The 21,924-nt window shown below is 39.2% G+C and overlaps 1 protein-coding gene across 5 annotated transcripts; it reads left to right on the top strand.

The window, feature by feature from the left end:
• The first annotated feature begins 12,247 nt into the window (after positions 1 to 12,247).
• SLITRK3 (SLIT and NTRK like family member 3) lies at positions 12,248 to 21,776 on the top strand. Of its 5 annotated transcripts, none has more exons than XM_075268722.1 (3): positions 12,248 to 12,743; positions 15,513 to 15,606; positions 16,899 to 21,776. In XM_075268722.1, exon 3 carries the CDS (start codon positions 16,918 to 16,920, stop codon positions 19,567 to 19,569), a length of 2,652 nt encoding a protein of 883 aa, XP_075124823.1. In that variant the 5' UTR covers positions 12,248 to 12,743; positions 15,513 to 15,606; positions 16,899 to 16,917; the 3' UTR covers positions 19,570 to 21,776. The 5 variants fall into 5 exon arrangements, with proteins under 5 accessions (XP_075124823.1, XP_075124824.1, XP_075124826.1 ...); XM_075268723.1 differs by lacking the exon at positions 12,248 to 12,743 and adding an exon at positions 13,255 to 14,164; XM_075268725.1 differs by lacking the exons at positions 12,248 to 12,743; positions 15,513 to 15,606 and adding an exon at positions 14,135 to 14,164.
• Positions 21,777 to 21,924: the final 148 nt, after the last annotated feature.

The following is a 21,924-nucleotide window of genomic DNA, read 5'->3' on the forward strand; positions in this document are numbered from 1 at the left end:
CTACCTCCCAACAACTTTGTGTCCAGTACCAATTTCAATACATATTGTCCCGTATCAAATATAGTGCATACTGTTCCATATCAGTTACAGTATTGGACAGTATGTCGCCAGAGGCAAGAATTCCTATCATCATAGATAACTATACTGCTAAAATCCCCGCTCCCAGCATGAAGTTCAAGCCGGTAAATCTGACTAACACATGGACCGAATTTCACGTGTGCAGCTATTGCTTTTCTCTGCAGCAGAATAGGTATGCTCACTATGCCACCAACTGTCCCTGCAACAGTACATAAGTGGTTTTAGTGACCCTTGGTGATCATTAGAGATGAGTGAGTAGTATTCGATGGAATACCTCCCCTGCATAGTTATTGGTGTAATCGGTCGAATACCACGCGGTAAACACAGTAAAAATTTGAAGCCCCTCCCCCTTCCCTGGCGCTTTTTTTACACCAATAAATATGTAGGGGAGGTATTTGATCGAATATTACTCGCTCACCTCTAGTGATTATAAATCTTGGCCAAGGTGGAGGTGGAGCTACATATACTCATAGCTTTCACTTCAACCAATGTGTAGGGGAACATGAGCAGCTGCAGGGAAAGGAAAATGATTTCTTATTTTTCTGTACCTGTGACTCAAGGTAATCCCAGGAGTGCCATGCATTTTTGTTCATGACCTCATCCCCTATCATCAGTCAGAACACATATATGCCATTTAACCCCTTAGATGTTTATCCACAGTATTTAAGTGGTTTTGCAGCAAAAAAACGTAAAAGTAGACAATTTCCCCCCTTGTTAATGAAAAAAAATAAATAAAAACCCTTCAACTGGTATCGCCAAAATTAATACATTACTTATTTTACATTATAAACGCCATCAATTGTAAACTTTACAAGCCATAATTGATGTTTTCTTTTCATCTCACTCTCAAAAACAAAAAGTAATATCAATAGATTAAAAAGTCATATGTACCCACAAAATACAAGGTGTCCAGCAACATAGAAATAACATTTTAAAAGTTAGGAAAGGGGAATGCAGAGAGACATACAATGTTTAAGGTTAAAATGAATTTGATCGTTAAAAGGTTAAAATGTACAGAAGAAACCAGAGTTATGTCCCATTAATATTTACTTGAGTCATAAATTAAAAATCTGTAATAAACAAGTAGCATTTCCAAGAATGTTTTTACCATTTTATTGAGACTGTTAAGGGGTAGGGTTGAACTATCGGGATTGGAAAAGATCGGATTCCAATTGGCGATCGAATAAATTACATGATCTCGATCGGAATTCCGATCCAGATCTTTTCTGGCGGGATTGAGGTCAGAGGTTATCTCAAGATCGGCTCAACCCCACTCATGTATATATCATTAACAGGGTTGAGAGATCGGGAAAGATCGGATCCTGATTGACGATCGAGCAAATTTCACGATCGGGACGGCTGGAAAATGATCGGAAATTGGATTTTAAAATCGATCCTGAAATCTCAAGTTCAGCTTAACCCTATTAAGGGGTTACAAGGGGTTATTTCAATCTTGTTATGCATTATATGAAAAATGTATCAGAGTCCCATATCCACTGAGATTTGTCCTGTAATCTATGGGATTTATATTATGTTTGGTAGATACCAGTTAGAGAGAGACAGAAAACACTGACACTGGGGTGGTTCAAAGACTCCTCTTGGTTTCTTAACTCTCACGATTCTTTATTTCTATTAATACTATACTCCCTTATTACTATAGATTTTATTAACCAATCATACACTGTACTTTGCAACATCTACAATTTGATCAGTAATCTGCCATAAGCCTATGTTAAACCTATTTTGGTTTAGCCACAACTTATTTCAGCATAAACATGTTCCTATGTACGATCTGCAGAAAATCATGTGTTTTCTAGCTTTTCCTTTGTAGAGCTTCTATAAGCCTACAGATGTAGCTATCTCCAACTTGAATCTGATGCAGTAACTTGCTCACTGTGATAACTCACAAGAAAAGCCATTGAAAGCAATGGAAAAGGTCAAGTTAAAGCGATTAGCAACTATTTACCTAATGCATTAAAAGTCAGGTTAAACTTGGCTTCATCTGTACGTCATTGATTTTTAAGTAAAAGTTATTTTATATCAAGGGCCAGAAACAATTGAAGTACAAAATGGAGTTGTAACAGTTTTCATAACAAATTTCTATATTCAGCATCATGTTTAAGTTGTTTCTTAAAGGGATTTTCCATGACTTTTAAATTGATGACCTGAAGATCCAACACCTGCAACTGCAACAGATCAGCTGTCCACCTAGGGTGCTGCTTCTGCTTCACAGGCCACGTAAAATCACGTTCATTAGTCACATGGCCTGTTCGCAATTCAATTCTTTGGAATGGGATGAGGTGCAATCCTAAGCACAGCTGCCACACAAATATACTAAAGAGTTTGCAGGGCTCACATATGCGCTGTCGCCTCTTCAAGTAGATGATTGGCCAGAGGCCCAGTTGTCAGACCCCTAACCATCTTTAACCCTTTCCCGCCGATGGCATTTTTTGATTTTCGTTTTTCGTTTTTGACTCCCCTCCTTCTAAACCCCATAACTTTTTTATTTCTCCACTCCCAGAGCCATATGAGGTCTTAATTTTTGCGGGACAAATTTTTCTTCATGATGCTACCATTAATTATTCTATATAATGTACTGGGAAGCAGGAAAAAAATTCAGAATGGGGTGGATTTGAAGAAAAAATGCATTTCTGCGACTTTCTTACGGGCTTTGGTTTTACGGCGTTCACTGTGCAGCCAAAATGATATGTCCCCTATATTCTGTGTTTCGGTACAGTTCCAGGGATACCAAATTTATATGGTTTTATTTACATTTTGACCCCTAAAAAAAATTCCAAAACTGTGTTAAAATTTTTTTTCTAAAAGTCGCCATATTCCGACGGCCGTAACTTTTTTATACGTAAGTGTACGGGGATGCATATGGCATCTTTTTTTGCGGTGCTGGGTGTACTTTTTAGTTCTACCATTTTCGGGAAATGTTATTGCTTTGATCACTTTTTATTCAAATTTTTATCAGAATCAAAACAGTGAAAAAACGGCGGTTTGGCACTTTCGACTATTTTTCCTGCTACGGCGTTTACCAAACAGGAAAAATATTTTTATAGATTTGTAGAGCGGGTGATTTCGGACGCGGGGATACCTAACATGTATATGTTTCACAGTTTTTAACTACTTTTATATGTGTTCTAGGGAAAGGGGGGTGATTTGAACTTTTAATTCTTTTTATATTTTTTTATATTTTTTTTTAACTTTTTTTAATATATTTTTTTTGCATTTATTAGACCCCCTAGGGGTGTTGAACCCCAGGGGGTCTGATCACTAATGCAATGCATTACAATGCTCCAGGAGCCGGCGATCCCGGCCAAAATGGCGGCGCCCATGCGCCGCCGGGAAAATGGCGCCTCCGGCGCCTTTGATCGCAGCGCCGGAGGGGTTAATGCCTCCGATCGGTCCGGGGACCGATCGGAGGCATTAAAGCCGGTTGTCTACTGCTTAAAGCAGTAGACACCCGGCGGCTATGGCGGCCGCCCGGCTCCCGGGCGGTCGCCATAGTTACAGACCCGACATGCGCCGTACTATTATGGCGCATGTCGGGAAGGGGTTAATTGTTGACTTATCTGAAGAATATTTAATCAATTAATTACATCCAGAATATCCCTTTAATTATGAAACTATCAGCAGTATATGCAGTAGCTAGTGTATGGAAGGTCAGATCTACTGTAGTATAAACCCAAAGGAACAGTGATAGCTAAAGTTACTGTTAAAGATGAAAATTACTATTAAAAATTACAATATCCTAAAAACATACTTACTGATACAAGGTTAAACACCAGTTCACTGCAGACAAGCCCTAATGGTATATGATGTAGAGTACATTGGTGAAAAATACTTAGGAATATCTACTCACAAACCTTACGACTATGAGGCGCTGCTTAGTATTCACAAATTCACTGTTCTCGCTAACAGCCTATTGGTTACACCCATACTATCAGATCAGACAACTCTGTAAGCACATGAGCTGTTAGTTGATAATTTGGTCCTTGACATCTGGTGAGACCCTACACACCAATCAAACACAATTCATTGAGAGGTTCTTCAAAATTGCAACATATTGAAAAATTAGCCATACTTCAACAAGGTTAAAATACCATCTTACTGCCAGACATCAGTGGTATTTTCACACAGTTATTAAATATTCATGAATATAAACTCACATGCCTTCTATCCATGATGGGTGTGGATGCTTAGTATTTTGATTGCACACAAATAAGTTGTCTATGCATATGCAACATGGTGGCTCAGTGGTTAGCACAGTGGCCTTGCAGCACTGGAGTCCTGGATTCGCATCCTGCCATGGGCAACATCTGTAAGGAGTTTGTATGTCCTCTCCATGGTTGCATGGATTTCCTCCCATACTCCAAAGACATACTGATTGGGAAACATGTACATTGTGTGCCCTATATGGCTATAAAAAAACAAACAAATAAGTTGTTGATAAAGTGGTCAGTTGGATATGTGTACACCTGTACTGTCATCAGAGTAGTCCATATTGATCTATAGGCACAGTCAGATAATCGGGGTTCACAAGAATAAAACACGATTCTTCTAGTTGGTGCCTCTGGTGCTGAGATATCAGCTTTTTTCTGATATGTTAGTGGGCTGTTTCATGTAAAAATGGCATCACCTTTGTTCTTCTTTCACCAAAGAGCTACTTCCTGGCAATGAAAAGCATAGTGCTTGGTTGAACACCAGTGACACCCCTGCACCGATTGAGTAGCACAGCAATTGTTATATTCATATAAACCATGGCTATCTGGCTATTATGGTAGAAGACTCTCTTTAAAGGGGTTTCCCCATCTCACTGTTTCAGCTTTGCCTGCTGCCTCTTCTTCTCACTTCCTGTATTTCTCTTCCCCCTTCCCCCGTCTCTTCCACGTTTCTGAACGAGACACTATGAAGTATCACAATACTTATGCAGATCAGATAATATGCAGATGCTTGTATACAATGGACTCAGTGTCATCTGGGTGTTTACATATAGAGAAAACAGTCTTGACTTTATTAGCAAACTGCAATTAGCTGAACAATTGTCCTGCCAGAACTAAGTAAGTGATATAATTTGTCCGATCTCACAGGTCTGGATACAGCAACGCTGTGTAAACAATGGAAGGAATAGGTTCACATAGCAGGCAAACAAAGCAGCATTTCTAAAGCAATGCATTTAGAAAAAGGCTTCAATTTACATAAGCTACCAGTATAAATAGGATCCTTGAGATGGGACAACCCCTTTAAGTTTGGTTTAGAACTCCAGTTCCTAATGATATTACTTCCATGCAATATCTAAATCCTTGCAAGACTGTATTTCACTACAGAACCACTGGTGGTAGCTGCACATAGACACATATAAGATATCACTGTATGACACAATATCACAAAGTACTGTTGTCCTGAAAAGCTGGTATTGAATGAGTATAAATGTGTGCACACACATCAGTTTTCATGTGTTACAATTTTCACACATTCAATTTTAGGCTGGGCCCCCATGTGGCGTAAACGACGTGGAAAAAAAAGTGATGTTTTACAATCCCTGCAAAGTGGATGGGAATTGCTAGAATATGCGCAACATACATGAAGCGATTTCCCAAATCTGCAGTTTCCCTATAAATATAATGGAAGCAGAAAGTCCACAGAGGAAACCTCTGCAGACTTTCTGTGAGAAGCGCTGCGGGAAAAAACGCCATGTGTTGCCGCCACTTTTTTGGTGTGGCCTTAATCTTAGGGTATATTCAAAATTTCAGAAATTTCTACAAATGTTTTGCTCATATTTTCTTGGCATCAAACAGCCAATTGAACAAAACTGATATTGACTTTTTTCAGCTGTCAATACATCAGACTTTCTATGTTCAACAACAATGCAACTGAGGGAATTTCAGCGCTCTTTACTGTTGTATCTGTTTCTAGATTTATCCATAATTATAATAATCTTTATATATAGAAGCACTAATATATTCTGCAGGACTTCACAACGGGAGAAGCAGCAAACCACAGAAATGAATCCTTGAGACCCGTACACACAAGGCATCACACGGTCAACTGAAAACAGAGAGAGAGATTTTTTCAAACATACATAATAAGAAGTTACTCATAGGTTTTAACAGTAATGACTACAAACATAATTGGAATCTAATTAGAATAATTAGAATAATTGCAAGCTTTCAATGCATTTCTACTCTTGTTCTAGCATTTTCCTCGCACGATAAATTATGAGTTATAAGAATACATGAAAACAAATGTTTAAATACTGAATTGGATTGTCATATGCATATAACAGTCCACCCACCTCTATTGTTTTTGAGCAGAGTTTTCTCCCTAAGCCCTACTTCTAAGACCTCAATTTCTTAATAAAGATTCAAGCAAGAAAACAGTCTAGCTGTGCTTTATGCATCAATTTTGGCATCTGTGTATAATTCACAATCTTACATGACATTATATATGTAAGGTATAAACAATGCCACCTGGTGATCTAAGGTGGTACTGCAAATTTTCTAATATTGATTATATATATATATATATATATATATATATATATATATATATATATATATGGATTAAATGTAAGCTTTCTTACTTTTATTTATTTGTATTTTTTGTTAAATTTAAATATTTACCTTTTTATAAGAACACATTTTTGGATTAAGTTATTCTCAACATACTATGTATAGAACAAGTTAGGGGTCAACGGAGTGGAGTGGAGAGTAAAGACGCCTCAGGCTGACATATTTATGACAATACGCCAGCTTTCTGGTGACAGTTATTCAGAACACCTACACCAGTCCCTAACTGGAGCAAATCTCCATTGTGGTGCATGGCTGTGCATCTGATTTATTAAAAGACCAGAGCCTCTGACCTTTGATAAGTCAGTTCTGCTTTGTGCCTGCCAATTTCTTTATCATGAGTAGCATATGGAACACCAGTCTTAATAAATCGGTGCCACTAAGTTTTATATTTAAGGGTAAAACTACAAATGTATCCACCCACTTGGTGGTTAGCAACATAATGTTGTCTCATGATAGACTTCTGGACTGTACATGTCTAGCCAAGATAAACCTGAGGAAGGACACATGTAACAATAGTGCCCCTTGGTGGATACAAATGAAATTAAAATTTTCTCTACAATGGACTTGCTTTTTGCTACAAGTATAATATTATTGACATCAAACATCAACAAGAGTTTATGCTGTATTATATTCTGTACATGATTGGTGGAAATTCAACACCAGACACCGCCATTGATCATCTGTTCTCAGCAGCTGATACACAGAGAATGGAGCAGGAAGCAGACAGTGCTGTTCTCTGTATAGTATTGTGAGACAGTACGTGAATGGGAACTAAGCTGCAACAACCCGATTTGGCCACTACACAGAGAATGGAGCAGGAAGCAGACTGCTCTGTTCTCTGTATAGTATTGTGGGACAGTACCTGAATGGGAGCTAAGCTGCAATAACTCAGTTTGGCCACTACACACAGAACTGATCTGTCTGCTTCCTTCTCCATTCTCTGTGGTCCACCTGTTGGAAACAGCTGATCATTGGTAATGCCAGGTGTCAGATCCGAACTGATCTGATAATGATGATTTTAGTGGGCAAGTCCTTTAAATAATACACAAGAGAATTATTCAAGTATATTATAAGAAATGCTCTAGTAGAATAACTATAATTTAAACATGTCATTATTTACTCTTTAGGTGAACTGCAATAAATCTGAGCATTCTGTGGACCTCTATGTCATATGTAATGACACCACTAAAAGGAAACTTTTCTAATACCATTAACACAGTTACTGTTATATTTCTGTATGCAGAAGTATAGGTTGGAGCTCCTGGGTCCTAATGTAAAAACCCTAACTAAGGTACTTCAATTAATGGCTCCTTTACAGATAGCACCGACTACACTGCAGTGACCCACCCCACAAAAAAAGAGCCCTTACACAACTAGGTAGATGAAATGTAAAAAAAAAAAAGAAATTGCGGTTGTCAGAATAGAGCATTGCAAAGAACATCTTTTGTTTAAGCCTGAAAAGCCTAACAAAAACTATACCTAAGGTCTCACGTTGTGGAAATGCAGCTTTTTTTGTTGCAGATTTTGTGGAGGTTTTTTGAGCCAAAGCCAGGAATGGATTGAGCAGAAGGTAGAAGTATAAGAACTTCCTATATATTTCCCATTCCTTTTGTAGCCATTCTTGGCTTTGGCTCAAAAAAAAACACAGCAAAATCTGCAACAAAAAAGGTGCGTTTCCGCAACATGGGGCCTAATTGAGGTATTGCTGTAACAAAACTAACCTGCAGAATAAAGGTAATAGGTCATTTCTATTGCACAATGAATACAGTAAAAAAATAACACCTACAAGAAAATGGAACAGTTATATTTTTTCACAATTCCACTTCATTATGAATTTTTCATCTTCCCGGTACATCACACAGCATATTAAATGGTGCCATTAGGAAGTACAATTTGTCCCACAAAAAACAAGCATGTGCAACTACAACCTCTACTTTAAGTTATGGCCATGATAAAAAATCGCCTGGTGAAAAATGTATAAAATAGTAAGTTCTCCCAAGGATCTTTTACAATCTTCGAGAAACACACTATAATGTTAAAAAATTGAAAAAAAAAAAAACTAAAATAAAACATCACTTATACAATTTATCTTCCCAGTTTTAAGTATATTCAATTACTCTAACTGATATAGCTCAAGCAAGGACAGGTAATGGCAACCACTATCCTAAAGTCTATTTTAGAAAGTAGAAGCAATACGCTAGTTCCATTCATCTATTAGGTTTTAGCTCTTAAACTGAATTACACTAAAATAGCTGGAGTGATTTGGTGCGGATGACCCCAAGTACTCTGGGCCTGCAACGGTTAAAGGATTGTGGCACTATGAAGAGCAGGCACCAGATGGTCATGGTAAATACTCTGTCGTTTCAGATGCCAGCTTATATTAATAGGACAGGAGATGTAGTTTATGGCCTGTCATATAGCTACATGCTGCGGCTTTTTGGCGATGGAGCACTACAATGTGATAATGGTCAGCTGACAATATGATGTAAGTGTTAAGAATCCACAGTAGTGATATATTTTGGCCATCGTGTCACCATTCCTCTGCAGGCTGCCTTACCTGCCTCTATGTTTGCTATATATGAAACAAATGATCTCCAATATTAAGATCACTGCTTGATCCTATTTGTCTTCCTTTTACTAGACTACTTTTTGACCTTGTCAGTGTACCTGGTTGATTTGTGCTGTAATGTCGGAGTGGACATAGCATATGTGTAACCTCTGCATCTGAACAGGAGTCTCATATGTATTTTGCTTCCTTAAAAGCAGCCAGTAACATTATATTGTCGAATAATGTGTAAGACACCAAGCTGAAGAATTTCTTTGTTGAGGAACATGGCCAGGTCAATGAGCGCCTGGGTGTAAGGTTCTCCTACTATAGACTTCCATTTACAAAACAGACATCGGGCTGCTGTGTGAGTTGACAGGTCAGTCTGCTGATCACATGACCGCCACATAGGACCTATTGTACAATTGTAGTAGAAGCAGAAAGTGCCAGGTGAGTGAAATCTCATTGCTTCAGATATCGATGTGCCCAGTAGTAATGGAAAGAAGAATGAAACTATGTTGCTTTAAGAGGCATAAGAGTGAAGAAATGCTGCAACACAACATAAATCATAACATAAAAACATTCTTTAAAATATACTGCAAGGTTGGCAAATAAGAATGAAAATACTTGTTTTTGTAGAGTAATGCATTATGGTTTGACCCTGCCATGCCCCTACATTGGTTCATGTCCTTATACTTTCCTTCAGCCTGTCAAGAAAATTTACCGTCTTAATTATATTTAATCATTTTACAAGAAGGGATCATCATAATTATGAGCGAATACTACTGCAAGACTTCCAGACAAAGGATAACATCTTAGCATGCTGTTTGTTTCTAAAGGTCAGTTATAATGTTAATATTCAGCATTTCCTCACATCGTGCTCACTTTTAGTACCTTAAGGCCTGTTTACTTAGTAATAGCAGAATGGATCACACAATCTTTGAGAACCAGTGAACACTCTGGTGCAGATCAAGGGAGAGTTGAAGAGCAGTATGGTCAAGTATTAAGACGGCACAAGCATGGAGGAAGTGCAATAAGATGTTATCACTATTGTTAGGGCACTAGCAACAATGCAACAGGATCTAGAAAACTCTGCCCCTAAGATACCATCAATCTGCCACCTGGTATTTCATCACTGCCCCCTGTATGCCATCACTGCCCCATGTATGTCATCACTGTCCTCTGATTATGCCTGCACTCTGCCCCTGTATACTATCACTGCCCCCGTATATCATCACTGTCCCCTGTATATTCGATCACTGCCCCCTGTAGGCCACCACTGTTCCCTGAGTATACCTCCACTCTGTCTCCTGTATACTATAACTGTACTCTATGTGTCACCACTTTGCCCATGTAGTGCAAGTACAATACGTAACTCACTGATATTACTATTATGAGGTCATTAAGACCTCTGTAAAATAAGTTTCCATAGAAAAAGACAGCAGTGTTCTCTATAGACCACATGCACCATGAAGCAGCATGGTCATATATTATGAAGGCACAACTGTGGAGCAAGTGTAATAAGTAACTAACTATTGCTTCCATCATTATGAGTGCACTAGCAATAAATTCCATTGAGTATAGACTGTATCCCTTAATATGCCATCACTGTCCCTTGTATGTCCCCTGAATATGCCACTACTCTGTGCACTGCATGGCATCACTGTCCCCAGTATGTCACCACTCTTCCCCTGTAGAACAAGTGCAATAAGTAACTAGCTATGGTTGATATCACTATTTGGAGGGCACTAGCAACCAAGCCCATTGTGTGAACACTCTAACGTTTAATATGCCATCACTTTGCCACCAGATATGCCAACATGGTCCCCTGTAGGTTATAGCTGTCCCCTGATCATTCCACTATTCTGTTCCCAGCAAACCATCACAGTCCTCTGTGTGTCATCACTCTGCCACTGTGGAGCAAGTGCAAGGAGTCACTGACTACTATCACTAGAAGGGCATTAAGACATCTGAAAAACAAGTTCCCAATACACCAGGACAGCAGTGTCCTCCACAGGCCACATCTACTTATTGCTGGTCTAATGGTAGATCACTAAAATGAAATGCCACAAAATATATTGAACATCACTAGCAGTCAATGCCAATGAGGAGATGATGATTTTAGGGATCCTGAATCAAAATGCCCAATACCACAGTAATTGACAACACAATATATTAAAAGTTAACCCTCGTTCTTCCAGATGCTGCAGAATGGCTTTTCCATGATGTTCAGTTGCCTAGACAATGACACCTCTGTGGGTATTATTAAGAAAAAACAACAATTTCCAAGTTATTAAAGGAAAGTGACTTGCTGAAAATAAGCCCTGATTATGAGCTGATTCTCCGGGCATGGGCTGGTATTCATATACTATGTCCAATTTGTTCCATCTGCATTAAAGCTCATTGAGCTAGCCAGACTGATTGCATTTCACAATACCACTCTAGGTAATGCTTTAAGTATTGTGATAACATAAAAAATAGATTCCACTACAGCGCTCTGGCACAATCGTGTTTTCAGACTGCAGACACAAAGCAGCTTTGAAGTAACGTGCTGCAAGTCGTGGAAATCAACCTGAATATTTGCTTTGTGAGTATGGAAATTTATAGGAGAGAGGTTAACCTGTCTACCTTATTATGATATATTTAGAGCATAGGTGGCACGAGAGACATGACAGACTGCCGTATGGTTGCTGGGAATTCATTAGTTAAGAAAGTATTCCATTCTCAATATTACAGAAGTAGTTTTTTCTGCATAAAGTGTAACTGCGTAGCCTACAATGGAAAAGTTTGACGTATATAATTGAATCTGCTGTCTATTCCTCTTTTATCCTCTTTTGTACTGTATATTCGTGATAATTGATCAGATGTCCCATCTCGCTCACCAATGTCACCAGGATGTCCTTGAGTGAAGTTATATCAGTGCAACCTGAAGAAAACCCATCTGTTCTGTGTAACAATCAACATATTTGTTCTCAAGATTTTCCAGAAAGAGATTTCTTAAGGATATGACACAATCAACTTTCCTTTTTCAATGGAAATCCCTTTATCTATCCAAGATACCTCCATTGAACCCCTCTTCACCCTCCCTTCCATTCCTGCAGCAAGCAGTGCAGAATTGTTACCTGACAAATCCCTCTCCATGCTTGATGATAGTAATTTTTAGCTTTGTGATTTAGCTGCACAACCTGAATGGACATGGCAGGCTTTAGCATATAATCACATAGAGGTCATTTGCCTTCTGTAATTTTACAGACTGCATGGTGCTGGAACAGAGCAGAGATGTGGCTGCCCTTGCATAGGGTCCCTGCCATATGGCTTTCTACGATGCATAGAGCCTGCAGAAGATTGGATCATGAACAAATCACATTTTACTGCTAGCCTCTGCATAGAGCTTTTCAACTTTGGCATCCTATCAAAAAGAAGCACAAATCAGCACCGGCTGTGAAAGTAGAAGCCCAATAGAAGTTACTACTGGGAACTTGGTACAACAACACTGCAGCCTTTGGCATGTCAGAATTCTCTGTCTCAGTGTCCTTGGCCAGGTAATTGTGAGGGTGCTATTGCTATGCCTAAAAATAGTGTCAAGAGTAGCAAACCCACAGGCTACATGCATGACAACACTTGGTCAATTTACAATGATGTGAACAGATTGCTGTGCTCTGTTTATTGCATAGGTTGATAACTATTGTAGTTAGTAACTATTGTGTTATACCGTCCTGTAGTGCAGGCTTGTGACACAGCAAAAACAGAACAATGACTTCACACTACATATAGAGAAGACATCATCAATCTTTCATTTTGTGCACCTTTGAGGTTAGGTAACGCAAAAGTTTTATAGTACCTGGAACTCTGATCCTACACAATGCAAACATATTATATTATTATATCCACATAAGTTGCATCACAATGACAACCTCAGCTATGCTATATATGTGTGAGTATATATATGCTGTGTACAGTGACATGTTCTGATCAAGATAATATTTTCTGTAAAAGATTCTTAATTTCAATATATTGTAAGCAGAAGACCACCTCCCAAGATGTACACCTTTTAATGTAATTTTGGGTGTTTATCTCAGATAAGTTTCACTGTGTATACTTTTATATAGACATCATGTATATATAGATATACTATTTTACGATGTCACTAATGTTTACAATTGACCATGGCTGTTATGATACCTATCATACCATTGCTACACATTACGTGACATAACAACAATGATGTACCGTATGTAATTGTGCCAGGTCTAAACACTGCCATAATAGTTTGTGTCCTGCTATATATATAATACCACTTACTACAGTAGATAACTGCCTAGAGACAATTATTAAAGCCACTCCTACGCATATCCATATACACACATGCATCCCACACACACATATGCCACACATAGATTCTATGCATATGATGTATATCTATGCAGTGAATCATCAATGCGTAAGTAGATCTTCTATTAAATCTATTGATCTAAACATGATACATAACTCCAGCGTCATTAATATTGGAATTGTTCTCATAATCCTGTCATTAGTAGGTCCACACAAATTCTTGTGCATGTCACAAAGGATACGACAATGACATATACAACATATGGTAGGTGTTCTGTACTGATGGGGACACATAAATAGTCAATGACAATTAAATCTAGAACTTCCTTAAGCAATACAATCACACTTAAGGATCTAAATCATACCTAGGATAACATGCAGTGTTCAAGCACGCTGTACTCTCCCCCCACCACCCAAATAAATACCTGCTTCACCATTTCGGATACAGTTGACACCATCTTCTATCTCTTCATTCAATCAAATTGCATCTCCTGTCACAGTCATGGAACAATTGGTGCCAGCTTTGGAAGGAAATGTGGCATTGCTCACTGAAGGAATCTTCCTTTAAATCCCAGATGACGATTGCATTGACACTTAAGGCACACAGCATGTAAAACTTACAAATATTAAGGTAGGAAGGAATGTTATAAAAATGACTAATAGTAGTAAAGATGAGCGCATAGCCAGAGCTGTCATGTAGAGCTGCTATAAGAAATGTTAGTACAGTTACTGCCATTTTTGGAAGAACAACAGAAGGCAACTGGTTGCTAAACACCAAAATGAGTGTATTTCTCATCATTGCGGGGGAGAGAGGAATATTAGGACTGGAGTGTGGATTTCGTGACTTATCAGTTTGCATTACAAGATGCAGTTTGCTCTAGTTAAAAGTGACAGGCTGAGCTGCGGTTCTAAGACTAGTGAAGAGTGAATCTCCACCGACTGTCCAGTAGGAGAATCAGCCCCATTCTAGCAAATTGAGTCTCTCATCTTATAGAGATGAGCATATTTAGAAATTGCCTTCTGCATTGATTCTGCAAGATGGGAATCAGCCAGATTTGCTGAAAATCTCAAACCTCTCAATTCAATGGTAATGTGTCTAATCCTGACGCCTGCCTCTACATCATTGTTCTCTTTAAAACTGTACATATGTATTATGAAAGAGTGATGATCACCCGGGATACCCCACACACCCACAAAAAATGCCTGGGCTTCCCAATGCTTGCTCACGTCATAAACCCAAGTGCTCCCCCTCCGCTTTCATCTGCTTTCCTTCTTCCAGCTTGTTTCCACGATGCTAAGGGAAGAAGAGATAGATCTAGACACAAACAAAAAGATAGGTTCAATTGGAGAAATATAAAAGGAAAGATAATGAGGTGTAAGTAATCCGGGAAATGAGATTGTTAGATGTGATGTGAAGCTTTCTACTCACAATAGAAAGGAGGGAGAAAAAAGTGAGGAGGCATCGGAGAGACAGGTGAAGACAGGGAGACATAGAGGTAGAAACGGTGCGAAGATGCTTGACTATGATCGACTCTCCCAATTATCTGCTGTCAGCAAGGGAGGGGGGCAATAGGGGCGAAAAAGAGAAGCCAACAAACGGGTAAAGCCATAGAAGAGGTTGAAAGAGAATAAATAGGAGGTAGACAATTGAAGCAGTGGTGTGAAGATTGTTGGATTTGTGTCAAATTTCCAATGATCTGTTGCCTACGACTGGGGGAGGAGGAGGAGGAGGATAGAGGGGTGAGGAAAAGAAAAAGATAGAGAGGGGGGAGACGAAAAGAGAGGGCGAGTGAGAAAGACCTCAGCAGGCAATGTTGGACAGAGAGGCTGCAGATTCCTAGCTGGCTCCATTGAGCATACTGAGAGGCAGATCTGCATGTTGAAGCAACCCATTGAAAACACAGAGCAGCTCACAGCACACTGCACATTGCACATTCCCAGCACGTCCCTAGCTCATTTTTTTTTTCTTTTTGCCTCAGACTCAGTAGGAGCAGATAGGAAGAGAAAGACAGAGAGGGAGAGCCAGCAATCCTTAAACTCAGCCTGGATGTGCTAAAATTCACCTCCAAACTGGTAAGTACCTCATCCCATTCAATCTGTAGGTACTTTTATTTGTCAGTGACCTCTGATACGATGTATCTTGCAGATAGATTTATCTATATATTTGCAGATGGGAGCACTGCTGCTGATGCTGCTGTTGCTGCTGCTGCTGCAATATAACCCTCGGTCTTCCTATGCTATTCCAAGCAATCTATTTACTGCTTTGATAGCTTAACCAGGAGCTCTGCTCTTTCTCTCTCTATCTAGATATTTTCTATGGATATAGGTGCTCCATTGTTAAGTTAATTGTGATTATTGCAATCTGTACATTGTATGCACCCAGGAAATGCAGTAAGATGCAGATGCATTGGATGTTGCTGGAGATCTTACAGTAGTTCATGCAGCAATGTATATATTTTTTTTAATTATGACGGTGTAGGAAGACATGGATTGAATAGAAAGAATTCGGGATTTCTTTATTTGGTTTGATAACAGAGTTTCAGCTGAGTCTGTCTCGTCACTTTTGGACTCTGCAAATGTATAGGTATTTCTGCCTGTGAACACCACAGTGATAGCTTGACGGGTTGGTCTGTGGTACTGAAGCCTCAGTCCCAGAGCAGGGAAGGCAGAGCATTTAAATCATGGATCATCCCAGACTTAGCTGCATTTTGCTGTCAGCTTCCCCTTAGATTGGAAGATCATGTGGGCATGTGGTGTGGGCAGATTCATTATCTGTACATTCTTTTATCTATTAATGGGTGTTTAAGGCACACAATAGCCCTGGCATTAATTTCTTGTTCTCCTTGGAATCAGCAAATCAATCACATCAAATGTCCACGCTGACATTTCACAGGGATGAACAATGAAGATTTTGTCCTTAGTCCAGATAAACTCTTTGCATGCATTAATCTTATTTTACTTGCATCAAGTATTCTGTATATCGAAGTAGATACTTAGATAGAGGATATACTGATGCTATTTCTGTCATTATTCCTGCTGCCTGTGACTCATGAGAAAGGTAAGGTTCGATATTTATATGCCACTGGTTATAATCATCTATTTGCGTGTATATACAAGGCACAGGGTATTACTACGGTACGTGTGTTTGGGGATGGTCAGTTATGTAATCTAGTGCATTAAACCAAATGGCATTGCATAATTACATATTTACATATTAATATACAGCGTCGTGAAAACTATTGTCTGTTGTTCACGATCAAGCAAAAAGAATTGCAGTAAATTGTCCGAGTGCTACTGTGCTTAGAGGCAGCCTACATGGATAGAAAAGCTCAATAATGTCCAATCTATATTTCTTTGTTTTTCAGCTTTTCTTACAGATCAAAAATGAAACCATCTCCAGCAGAAACTCGTCTAAATGGACGTATGTTGTGGATAATTCTTTTAAGCACAATTGCTCTTGCATGGACTACACCAATCCCCTTGATTGAGGATTCAGAGGAAATAGACGAACCATGCTTTGATCCTTGTTACTGTGAAGTGAAGGAGAGCCTGTTCCACATTTATTGTGAAAATAAAGGATTTACAAATATTAGCCAGATTTCAGAATCCTGGTCTCGACCCTTTAAACTCTACCTTCAGAGAAATCTGATGAGAAAATTGTACACCAACAGTTTTCTTCATTTGAACAATGCCGTGTCCATTAATCTCGGGAACAATGCATTGCAGGACATTCAGGCAGGAGCCTTTAATGGTCTGAAAGTTCTGAAGAGGCTTTACTTGCACGAAAACAAACTTGACATTTTTAGAAATGACACTTTTATGGGGCTGGAAAGCTTGGAATATCTACAAGCAGACTATAACGTCATTAAGAGGATTGAGAGTGGGGCCTTTAGAAACCTAAATAAGCTGAGGGTGTTAATTCTCAATGATAACCATATCCCCTTGCTTCCAACAAACTTATTCAAGTCTGTGTCTTTAACACACTTGGACTTGCGTGGGAACCGATTAAAGATCCTTTCTTACAGAGGTATGTTGGATCATATAGGCAGAAGTATTATGGAAATCCAGCTAGCAGAGAATCCCTGGAACTGTACTTGTGAGATTGTGCAGTTGAAAAGCTGGCTGGAACGCATTCCTTATACTGTGCTGGTTGGGGACATCACATGCGAAAGCCCCTTTCACTTTCATGGCAAAGATCTAAGGGATATAAAACGAGGTAAACTTTGCCCCTTGTTATCAGAAAGTGAGGTCGAGGCGAGTCTGGGTATACCCCAGTTACCTTCCAGCAGAGAAAATACATGGCCTACCAAGCCATCATCTATGTTGTCATCCTTTCATGTCACTGCTTCTTCTGTGGAGTACAAGACATCAAACAAGCAACCCACTACAACCAAGCAGCCCAGAGCTCCAAAACCTCCACCGACACCTAGAGGCCTTTACCCGGGCCCAAATCAGCCTCCAATAGCTGGCTACCAGACTAGACCACCCATACCAATTATCTGCCCAACTGGATGCTCCTGCAGTTTGCATATCAATGATTTGGGATTGACTGTGAACTGTAAAGAGAAGGGAATCCACAACATTTCAGAACTGTTGCCTAGACCTCTCAATGCGAAGAAGCTATACTTGAGTGGTAACTTGATCCAGAAAATCTACCGGTCTGATTTTTGGAATTTTTCTTCTTTGGATTTATTGCACCTTGGAAACAACCGAATATCTTACGTCCAGGAAGGAGCCTTTATCAATCTCCCTAACTTGAAAAGCCTGTATCTGAATGGGAACGACATAGAAAGGCTGACGCCTGGCATGTTCAGGGGTTTACAGAGTTTGAATTATTTATACTTTGAGTATAACATGATAAGGGAGATCCAGCCTGCTGCTTTCAGTCTAATGCCAAATCTGAAGTTGCTATTTCTCAATGACAATCTGCTGAGAACACTCCCAACCGATGCTTTTGCAGGCACTTCACTGGCAAGGCTCAATCTTAGAAACAACCACTTTCTTTACCTTCCCGTGGCTGGAGTCCTGGAGCACCTTAATGCTATTGTGCAGATTGATCTGAAACAGAACCCTTGGGATTGTTCCTGTGACATCGTCCCTCTTAAGCAGTGGATAGACACCATCAGCTCTGTCATCGTGGTGGGTGAGGTGTTGTGTACGAGTCCTGAAAATCTGACAAACAAGGATCTAAAGTCAATCGAAATGGAAGTGTTGTGTCCAGAGATGCTGCATGCTACTGTTTCTTCTGCTTTACCTGGAAACATGATGCCCACCACCTCTTCAGTGCTTGACTACAACACAGCAGGGGGTGCCATTCCATTGTCAGTCCTCATCCTCAGTCTCCTAATACTCTTCTTCTCGGCTGTTTTTGTGGCTGCAGGCCTTTTTGCTTTTGTGCTGAGAAGGCGCAAGAAACTGCCTTTCCGAAAAAGACAAGAGGTTGATTTGACTGGCATTCAAATGCAATGTAGAATTTTTGAGGATAGACCGAACAACTCTCCAGAGAAGGCTCCTGGCCATGTCTATGACTACATCCCACACCCTGTAACCCAGATGTGTAACAATCCCATCTACAAACCTAGAGAGGAAGAGATGGGGGACGAATTTTCAGAAACAAAAGAAAATAACACTAATTATAGGACCTTAATAGAAAAAGAGAAAGAGTGGACCATGGCTGTGTCCAATTCCCAGCTTAATACTATAGTTACTGTCAATCAGAGCGGGGAAGTACCAAGTTTTCATGAAAATGGGGTAATCTTTCCTGGCATAATTGACCGGGAACGGCCAGCTCCCACGGTGGGGTTTGTGGACTGCATTTATGGCACAGTACCCAAATTAAAGGAGCTACATGTACATCCGCCTGGCATGCAATACCCTGATTTACAGCAGGATGCCAGATTAAAAGAAACCCTACTTTTCTCAGCCGGAAAGGGGTTTTCAGACCAAACCCAAAGTGAATACCTCGAGTTAAGGGCCAAACTCCAAACTAAGCCGGATTACCTCGAAGTCCTGGAAAAAAACACTTATAGATTCTAATATTGCATAATTCATAGCGCCCAAAAACGCATGATTCAAGATGAAACCGATATGCTCCCCAAATTGTTTTGGAGGAAGGGCCATACTCTAATCATAATTAATTGAAGTGCCTTCGCAGACTTTTGCCAGCAATGTTATCAATCATTATTTTTTATATAGGAATCTAAGAAACTTGACTGTGCCATGTAAGGTATGGGGATGTTTGTACTGACCCTGATAAATAATTCCACGTGTCCTTTTTTGGCAGTAACTTAAACCTTTTCAATTGAGGGTTTTGGGGGGGAGGGGGATAGGATGGCATTGTGGCTTCCTTATACAAAGAAATGCCCATGGCACAGATCCTGTAAATTGATGCAGTTTGCTGCATGCCTGAAAAAAAAAAAAAAAAAAAAACTGCAAAGGGGTTAATGCTCGAATGTTCTCACTCAAAACACTAATGCTCATCCATTTTCTTTTATCTACAATTCAACATCCAAAAACCTGGATTCACTGCAAAGCATCATGGTTTAATGTATATTTGATTTTGTTCATTTTGCAATGCAGAAAAGTAATGTACATGAGACAGCTAGGGATCAACATCTTTGTGAATTCATGATGATGCCAGGATATTTTTTTTTCTGCAGCTCTCTGCCAGTTATTTAGCAATGCTACTGGGTACGTATCACTAACAGCTTTGTAGGAAGCACTTTTAATGTCTTCTCCCCCCTCTTACTCTTTAGCGTATCCCATACACAAAGATTTTACAAAATGTGCATATATTTATTCTGTAATTTCAGTGACTATTAATTGTAAAGGTAATGTTTAATCAATGTATAGTGATTATGCGTCTGGTATAGCTTTCCTAATAAAAAATAATTTAAAACGATACATACATATACCAATATATACAGAGAAAAGGCTTTATGATCGAATTTAGCTATGCCCAGTCTAAGTTATGTCCATCTGTCAAAGATGTTACCATATTGACTAACATTGATCACTATTTCATTGCAACCAGTGCATGATATAGAGGTAAGACACATGAGAAGGAGACACTCGCTTTGATACAGTCTAGCTATTCCCGAAATCCAGAGCACTTTAGAATCTTTGCTGATTCCTCAATAGTAAAGGATAAATAATTAACAATCCTCTGGATAACACTAGATATAATTCCATCAGATCTGGAAGTAAAATATTACTTACCAGGGGGGAACCATTTAATTTATTTGTCTCTTTTGAAAAATGACTGCCCTGCTATCCTCCCTATAGTCAATTGTCTGGGGATGACCACTGTGCATTCGGAGCTATTCCGAATAAGTACAATGTACAGAATATCTATTAGACTGCATACTTCAAGATATATTTTCCTTATATAGCACATGCAAATTTATCCTAATATATCACATATAAAGTAATCTATGAAAATATATTTAAATAGAGATAAATAAGAGGGGGCTGTAAAGCCCCCTGAGTTGAACCCAAAGAAAATCTAATTTTTGAACTGGTTTGTTTTGCAAGCTTATAGCAAGAGAGAGAAAAAAAAATGCATTCATATATCTGAACAGCAGGGGGAGCTTTAGTCTAAGTATTGTACATTAGGAGCAGGCACCTGGTTCTTGGCTTTAGAGCTGTGTATTATTCCTGTATTGCAGCCATTCCTGGATCTGTTCTCCTCTGCTTCATTTCCTGTCTAATTTAACTCTCTAATGAAATCATTACTGTACATTGAATGTAAAACCGTCAGATGTCACTAATGCCTTACATAAATATGGGGGAAATTAAGAGAATGTGAAAAAAACCATAGCTTGTCACCTTTTGGTTTTGCTGCATAGTCATCGTCACAGTGATTCATATACTACACTGCTATATGTTGATGGTATGATCTATGAGGCTGCATATATGCACATGTTTACGTACTGTATACATCTATGTGTATATATCACACGCCTTGCTTCATCAATTCTTTTAATTTACTTTGTCACCATTACTTTGCATCATCATCATTGCCATGTTGTAATGTAAATGACATCATCGTTGAGGGTATGTGGTTATATAAGGGATTTATCACTACTGCACATGCTACATTGAAAGCTATAATACATTTATCTGTATCATAATGTACCATTATAGGACAGTATGGCACAGCTAGTATAGGTATGGAACTCAGGGTCAAAACTTAGTACCGCTACTATAAACTATACCTTCTGGGAGTTGTAGTCCAGCAACGTTCAGTCATTTAATAGCTGAGCACCAAGGGAGGTTTAGTTTACTGCTAGCTGAGGTCCTGGCGGTCGCCCATTTTGTTTAGAGCGCCCCCCTCCTCATTACCAATGCACCTTTCATGATTTCTATTTCAATCATCCTTCTTTTTGTCGT

This window comes from Leptodactylus fuscus, chromosome 3 (assembly GCF_031893055.1).
Source record: "Leptodactylus fuscus isolate aLepFus1 chromosome 3, aLepFus1.hap2, whole genome shotgun sequence".
In the NCBI taxonomy this organism is placed as follows: domain Eukaryota; kingdom Metazoa; phylum Chordata; class Amphibia; order Anura; family Leptodactylidae; genus Leptodactylus; species Leptodactylus fuscus.